The sequence below is a fragment of the Sesamum indicum genome, linkage group LG6, assembly GCF_000512975.1.
Source record: "Sesamum indicum cultivar Zhongzhi No. 13 linkage group LG6, S_indicum_v1.0, whole genome shotgun sequence".
NCBI classification, from domain to species: Eukaryota; Viridiplantae; Streptophyta; class Magnoliopsida; order Lamiales; family Pedaliaceae; genus Sesamum; species Sesamum indicum.
This window is the reverse complement of record NC_026150.1, coordinates 9,124,714-9,132,615: the sequence shown is the minus strand read 5'-3', so window position 1 is coordinate 9,132,615 and position 7,902 is coordinate 9,124,714. Positions and strand designations below refer to the sequence as shown.

The following is a 7,902-nucleotide window of genomic DNA, read 5'->3' as shown; positions in this document are numbered from 1 at the left end:
AGGAAATCGAAGGCCAGCATCGAGGTGTTTGATAGAAAAAGCGCTGAAACCCTCGGGAGGACGGTGCATGTGATCAAAGTAGCAGGAATAACAATGTCGTGATTGGAGGGTATGTGATATTTCTCCCTAATCTTAAGAACGGGCGTCCTAACTTTACTGACTACGGGGTTTTTAGCAAGCCTATCTTGGAATTTTGCAAGAGTAGAAGGACCGGCCTGTTCATCAGTGAGTTTGAAAATAGGGAACCTTTTTTGTTCCTTTTTGGGGAGGTAGAGAAAGACCCATGAGAAGACCCAGACACAGACCTAGATGCGGACCCAGAAGCAGACCCAGACACAGACCTAGACGCGGACCCAGACGCAGACTCAGAAGGGGTCGCAGAAGACCCCGAGCCAGGGCGCGACTTAGAGTTCGAACTAGAGCTGGAAGACATCGTACCTTAGAACAGGATGGCTCTGGAAGCTACAGATCGAATGCGAACTTCAAGTTGTGAGCACGGGTCGCTGAAAGTCTATATGTGGGGCAGGCGAAAAGGTTTGAATGGCCGATGTATTTATAGACGAACCCCTCTGGAGATGCGCGCCATGGGTCAGTCGACAAGATGTTGCCACGTGCCCGCCTGGTTAACCGATCGACGGATGCGACTATTCGACTTCTTCAAAGGCAACGACATTGCACTTTGAAAAAGTGAGGGAGTAATGATGGGAGTACACATTTATCCCCTGCGAAAAGACCAAAGTACCATTCATTAAGGGCATTAAAGTCCTTTCACGATCAAGATCCGCGCCTTTTATAACGGGCGGGTCGCGGAGGACCCGACCCGGATCGCACAAACAGACCGAAAACCCGGACAATGACAGCCGTTCGATCAGAACGCAAGCCAGCAGGATAAGGCCACGTGGCCCAGTCAACAGTATCCAGTTGTGCTCTATAAATAGACCCCGAAATGCCGTTATTAAGGTAACTATTACGCATTTATTGAGATCGAACATTGAGATAGTATACATTTCTCTCGATCAACCTAACTTGAGCATCGGAGGGTCATTGTCGGGGACGTGCCCGACGAGCTCACGGTTCGTGTTTTATTCTCAGGGAGCCCAAAATCTGATCTAGGAGGAGGTAGTCGTTTGTGTTGAGATTGTTTCACGAGATCGCTAATTCCGACCCGGATAGTAAGAAAGAAAGAAAAGTAGATGTAATTGAGATAACGATGTGGTGAGTGTGAGCGTGTACTGTACTCGCATGTTCACTGTCTAAGCATGTAAGGGGAGCCCGCCATGTGTATATCTTGACTCGTCACCTTTTCTGTGCCTTAACCTCAAAAAACTTGTACAACTATATATGCAAGCTTGTACTGCAGATCACCAACCCCAGAAGCAGACACCTAGTAAAGTGTGTGCATGTGAGAGGGAGAAAGAATGGAGAGTGTACTGAAGGCGCACAGGGGAGGGGAGTCAGTGCTGGACCTGAGTCCAAGATGGACGGTAGGGGGAGGAGTTGAAGATGTCTATGGCGAGGATCGTGCAACGGAGGATCAGCTCGTCACTCCCTGGACTGTCTCCGTTGCTAGGTATCATATCCTGTGCTCCCCTGAATTTGTTTTCCCCTCAGAACGTTGTATTCGTGAAATTGCCTGCTGCTTCTCTTTCTTTTCTGGCAGTTTTGCTGGTTCTCTTTCTGCTTTGTGGGAAAATTCTGAACATAAATGAAAGTTTTTTCATCATTTGTGGTGGTTTGATTATGTGTTGATGGTGCAGTGTAGAGAAAAGAGCTTGATTCCTAATGTGGCTAGCTAAATAGATCATTTTAACTTGTACTTCTGAGTAATTACCTAACTTGAAGGAGTGAAAAATCTGAATTTAGTTTAATTTACATAAAAATATTTAAGAATATATGACTTGTGGGGCAGGCCTGGCTAGTCCCCTTGGCTCTGTCTCTGGATTGCACAGTTGTTTTGGTTTATTTTCATACCAAGCAAAAAATGAAGCTTTGATTTAAATTTCTGATTGTTGAATTGCTAATGCACTGTTTATGAGTTAAGTTCTATGAATGTGATCTTGAGATGAATTGCATATGAGAAATGTTTGCTGGTTTCTTTTGTTTATACGAACAAATTTTGTGTTTAGTTTCTGTTGTTCTTCCATTTGCGCCTTAAGATCGCAAGGTTTATGATAACATTTTGGTTTCTCCTATTTATCAAGAGTTGCCCACTTCTTAAAAAATGGTAGATATTTAAAGTGTTTTGTGAGGTAGGATATTTATATTTCGCCCATTGTGTGAAATAGCGGGTATAGTTTGCTGAGAGATCCTCATCACAACAAAGGACTTGCTTTCAATGAGAAAGAGAGAGATGCTCATTACTTGCGTGGCCTTCTTCCTCCAGCTATTATATGCCAGGAGCTTCAGGTACTTGACTCATTATATCAATGGTTCGAATGTCCTCTGCTTTTATTCAGTTCACCTATCCGGCAGCTTACTTTGATCATGATCCGACTATATCAGGAGAAAAAGTTATTGCACAGTCTTCGGCAATATGACCTTCCTCTGCACAAATACATGGCTATGATGGAACTCGAGGTACCTCTAAAACTTGCAGAATTTTCCTTCGTGTTGATGCTGAATGACAGCTGCTTGTGATTCCAACTGTTGTGTTTTCTGCGTCCCTCCATTGTTCAATTTTTGTTTGCTTAACATAGCTGGGGAGAAGTTGGAGATTTTTATTGGATAGTAGATAATGCAGAATAAGTGAATTCATTTTGTGTATTCTTTTTGTTTGTCATTTCATATTTCTGTCTTTCTTGGTTTAGGAGAGAAATGAAAGGTTGTTTTACAAGCTTCTTATTGATAATGTGGAGGAGCTCCTCCCGGTTGTCTACACTCCGACTGTCGGTGAAGCTTGCCAAAAATATGGAAGCATCTTTCGACGTCCTCAGGGTTTATATATAAGTTTAAAAGAAAAGTACGTTTTTTGTTTTGTTTAGCTGCACTATACTCTGAGCCTACCATGTGAACGAGTTTAAACTGGCAGTTTGCATTCAATTCACGCAGGGGAAAAGTTCTCGAGGTTTTGAGAAACTGGCCTCAGAGAACAATCCAAGTCATTGTTGTGACCGATGGTGAGCGGATATTAGGACTTGGGGATCTTGGCTGCCAGGTGTCGTCCTTGCACTTGTGTTTCGCTCCTATTTCCCTAGAAGCTGTTCTAACTAAGTGCATTACTGTACTAACTAGAGTTTAAATTTCTGTTCTTGGCTATCACTGTGGTATAATGTTTCAGGGCATGGGGATACCGGTCGGGAAATTGGCTTTGTACACTGCCTTAGGAGGAGTGAGGCCTTCGGGGGTAAGCATATACTTATGGTAACAGACATAAGATGTCTAAAAACCACTTGGAAACCATTATTGGTGCATCATCCTTCAAAACGAGTTTTTGACTTACCTTTGTAGTGTTTGCCGATAACAATAGATGTGGGAACAAACAATGAGCAGCTACTGAATGATGAGTTCTACATTGGGCTTAAACAAAAACGGGCGACTGGAAAGGTTATATGTCGTCTCTGTGTGCTCGCCTCTGATCTATCATATGCAACTTCCTCCTAATTTTTATTAAAATGACAAGCTGATTTTATATTGTGTTTCAGGAATATTATGACTTCTTACATGAGTTCATGACTGCTGTGAAGCAAAATTACGGTGAGAAAGTTCTCATACAGGTTAGTGATTCCTATTACCTACTGCTCTAACAATTCAGATGCATAGTATTCTAACAGTAAGTGAAATTAAACTGAGACTGCAGTTTGAGGATTTCGCTAACCATAATGCTTTTGAGCTGCTGGCCAGATATGCCACTACCCATTTGGTCTTTAACGATGATATACAGGTAATGTGTAAGTTGACACTGATTCTGTTTCATGAATTCTGCCTATGCTGCAGCTCTGGATCCTTTTTATGCAGGGGACAACATCTGTTGTGCTTGCTGGGCTTGTTGCATCACTTAAGCTGCTTGGCGGTACCTTGGCTGATTACAGATTCTTGTTCTTTGGTGTTGGAGAAGTACATCTCTACTCCTGATTTTCTCTTGTTTGTCCTCTAACTTTTAGCCTCTACAGAAGGAGGAATAATCAGCATGACAGAGACCAGGCTAACCTGTTGATGATCTAATGTCTTAGGCAAATGATGCACTAATAAGTGCCATCTGCTTCTCAAAAAGATGAAGATCAAACACTACCTCCTGTCTCCTTATTTCTTGTAATAACTCTTAGACCAAGAATCCATCATATGTCCCGACCAACTTGGGCAAACGAAAATCTAAACATAAATATGTGCGAAAAAACATGACCCATTTCCCCTATATGAGGGAGAAAAATGAAGAGAGCAAAGATAGATATTAGAAACAAACTAGAATAATGTTGAAAAGGTTATTTGACATTTAGCTTCTCTCTGTTACCTTCACCTTGTCCCTTCCAATCATTTGTTGTCTCTGCTAGACTCTGTGTTTCGCCTTCTTACTTGGAGTACTCTTGTAATTGCAGGCGGGGACTGGTATAGCCGAGCTAATAGCAATTGAAATGTCAAAGCAGGTGAGATATGCTTGATGAATGAGAAATTGCATTCTTTGCATACGCAATTCTCTGACCAAGATGTCTTTCTATTGCATAGAGTAAAATTCCTGTGGAAGAAACACGTAAAATGATTTGGCTGGTGGACTCAAAGGTAAGCGCTTATATATGCACACACACACGTGTATATCTATGTGAGTATATGTGTGGAGCAGGAATCTAGTTGGTGTCTTCCAATTCAATGACATGTCTGTATGATTTGCAGGGTTTGATCGTAAATTCTCGTAAAGAATCTCTTCAACACTTAAAGAAACCTTGGGCTCATGAGCATGTACCTGTTCACAATCTTTTAGATGCGGTCAAGGTCAGATGAATTTAGCCTGGTTTTTTCACTGCAGAAACTTAGTTCTAATATACTTATCTTAATTATTTCAAACTTTACTAGGCTATCAAGCCAACAGCTCTGATTGGAACATCTGGTGTTGGCAAAACATTCACAAAGGAGGTGGTTGAGGCAATAGCCTCCTTCAATCAGGTATTCTCTCTGCTTTCTCTCCACCCAATAACTGAACAGAAAACAAGTCTCATCAAGAGTTAATGCTGCAGAAACCTCTTATCATGGCTCTCTCCAATCCAACCTCACAATCTGAGTGCACTGCTGAAGAAGCTTATACTTGGACTGAGGTCAGATGAGCAGAAAGAATGTTAAATTACATATGTTATGCTGATGTCTTTTAGTTTATGGGTAAATCTATTACCCTTGCATTTTTTAGTTAAATCAACTCGACCGTTATCCTTGTTTTGCTGAAGGGCCGTGCTATTTTTGCAAGTGGAAGTCCATTCAATCCTGTGGAATTCAACGGAAAGCGTTTTGTACCAGGCCAGGTTCCTACTTTCCACTTGATTTTTTTCCCATGCGACACCTTGGTAATCATCAAACTGTACTCATTAAGCGTCTCCTGAACGTGTGGAATCAGGCCAACAATGCATACATATTCCCAGGGCTAGGTTTTGGGCTGGTCATTTCCGGTGCTATTCGTGTGCATGATGATATGCTTCTAGCAGCTTGTAAGTATACAACAGAAAATAATGTATCTAATAAAGGCCATCATTTAGCTTAAGACATTCCTCATTCTTTAGTTTTCTCCTAGGGTAAATTGCATTTTGTCCTTCTGTGCAAATAATAATAGGCACAAAACCTCCTCAACCAAAAAATTAAAAGAAATAGCAGACCCTTGAACTTTTGAACAAGAAGCTCCCTTACCACCCAAGCAGGGAACCAACCGTGTTGCCTTTTTTTTCTGAAAGTTGAGATCTTGTGTTAGTCTTTCTTTTACAGGGAACCATGATGCATTAAACACTATATATCAAAGCTGCTTTAATAGTTCTTTTGATTGACATACCCTCATTTTAGTACTAACCATCACTATTTTCTGCACAACAACAGAAGCTTTGGCTGGTCAAGTAACAGACGAACACTGTCATATGGGAATGATTTATCCTCCTTTGTCCAATATAAGAAAGATCTCAGCTCACATTGCTGCAAATGTAGCTGCTAAAGCATATGAACTCGGTTTGTAGCCTACCCTTTTACTGTATATTTATTGACTCAGGACGTATATTTTCTTTTTGACAAGGTGTTTGTATCGTTAGGTCTGGCAACACAGCTGCCTCGACCTGCTGACTTGGTTAAGTATGCTGAAAGCTGCATGTACACTCCAAGTTACAGAAGTTACCGATGAAGCTCTGGCTTACGATGTGTGTTGTTTTGAGCATGTTTGCTAACATTAAGTTTCATGTGTCTATATGTACCATAAGCTTCGCCATGTTATAAAATTTGTTCGGCAGGACACGAAGTACTGTTAGAGCATGTAGTTTGCATAGTGGTTGCAAATAGTTGATAATAGGTGAAGATTTGGTTGTGGTGTTTAGTTATAGTTAGCTAAACTAATGTGTTTTACACTTTAGGACAGAATGGAGGCTTGTGCTGGATTGGAGAATACTGGAACAGGATAGGAAGGACAGAAAAACAAAAGAAACATATGAATAATTTTGTGTACTAAAAATTCCATTGTGTTCATTTGACATGCCATTCAAGAGTTCTAAGTAGTAAGTGTTCATCATTATGAAGGAATCGGTATAACATCGTGACATGAATAAGTGATGAAAGTGACAAAATAAAATATAAAAGGGATGAGATCTCACGTCCATCGGATTATTTGGGCATTTGCACGATAAGCTAATTGATGCAAGTTAAATAGTGTAATGCTTCTTTGGTGAGTAGCTTCACAACGCTCGCTTCCAAGTAGATTCCTCATTATGTCCACACAGGAGCATAACATATGTTCTTTGTAGTAATTCTATACAAAATTTCAATTTGTGTCGCTTTAGGCCTTGTTAGAAATATAAAAAAGCTGAAGTAGAAAGTGTTCTTCAGTGAACCTTGAATTTCTCAACAAGGTTGCAAGAGGAAAAATACTGTTGAAAAATAAGAGAGTAAGTGGGGAGAGAAATGAAGACGCACACCTCGCCAAGAGCCTTTTTTTTTTTTTGTTTTCAGATTAATGGGCTTTCTTCTATTCGAATATGAATAGAAAGTACATACAATTACCTTCAATATATAAATCTCATGAAAAGACGATCAAATGGAGAGGACAACATTCGGAGTCTCCAGCTTTTCTTGCCGGCGGGGTTCCTAGATCTTGAGCTTTGTTGTGTCTCGAATAAGCATGGGGTCGTGGCCAGGAACAGCCTGCAACCAGTCGAGGCGATCGCGCAGCTCCATGATTTCTGGACGGCGCCGACGCAGCTCCATGATTTCGCCGACGCAGCCACCCTCGTCTATAACGGTGAGGCTGTGGAACTAGAGTTAGAGTTTGGATGGGAGGAACAACACGATTATGATTATTCTTTAACGATTGTTTGAGCGACAAAGAATTGAGAATTAGGGTTTGGAAGTTGGGGAAAGTGGGATGCCATTACTGGGTGGAGCAATCGATGTAAAAGTAAAGTGATTGAAATACAGGAGATGAAGAAGAAATGGCTTCTTTGCGCCGGCGGAGAGGAGCGGAGTCACTTTGCACGCCGTCGTTTCTACTGAATCACCTAACACGTCATCCCCAGTGCTGAGGCATCACCTAACACGTCATAGTGAATCGCTGAGTCCGCCCTACACGTCAACGCCGTATTCTGAGTCATTGCGGCACGTCATCATAATATGCTGCGTCAGCACAAATGTCAACGCAATAAGCTGAGTCATCATACACGGCATCCAAGCTTAGCTGAGTCAGGCCCACACGTCATCCGTATAAGCTGATTCAACCACTCAGTCATCGAAGCATGC

The 7,902-nt window shown here is 41.5% G+C and overlaps 1 protein-coding gene across 1 annotated transcript; it reads left to right on the top strand.

The window, feature by feature from the left end:
- Window positions 1,349–6,668, top strand: LOC105164167 (NADP-dependent malic enzyme-like). The gene is made up of 19 exons (XM_011082762.2): window positions 1,349–1,570; window positions 2,286–2,406; window positions 2,503–2,577; window positions 2,808–2,959; window positions 3,049–3,154; window positions 3,278–3,343; window positions 3,448–3,543; window positions 3,642–3,713; window positions 3,797–3,880; window positions 3,955–4,053; window positions 4,533–4,580; window positions 4,660–4,713; window positions 4,825–4,923; window positions 5,005–5,094; window positions 5,166–5,243; window positions 5,370–5,444; window positions 5,537–5,627; window positions 6,004–6,132; window positions 6,213–6,668. Exons 1-19 carry the CDS (start codon window positions 1,419–1,421, stop codon window positions 6,299–6,301), a joined length of 1,776 nt encoding a protein of 591 aa, XP_011081064.1. The 5' UTR covers window positions 1,349–1,418; the 3' UTR covers window positions 6,302–6,668.

Excerpts from the sequence above, each read along its gene's own strand:
- LOC105164167 (XM_011082762.2), top strand. The coding sequence starts at position 1,419 with ATGGAGAGTGTACTGAAGGCGCACAGGGGAGGGGAGTCAGTGCTGGAC. Across the intron at positions 3,155-3,277 it reads TTGGGGATCTTGGCTGCCAG|GGCATGGGGATACCGGTCGG; the intron begins GTGTCGTCCTTG and ends ATAATGTTTCAG. Across the intron at positions 5,095-5,165 it reads CAATAGCCTCCTTCAATCAG|AAACCTCTTATCATGGCTCT; the intron begins GTATTCTCTCTG and ends TTAATGCTGCAG.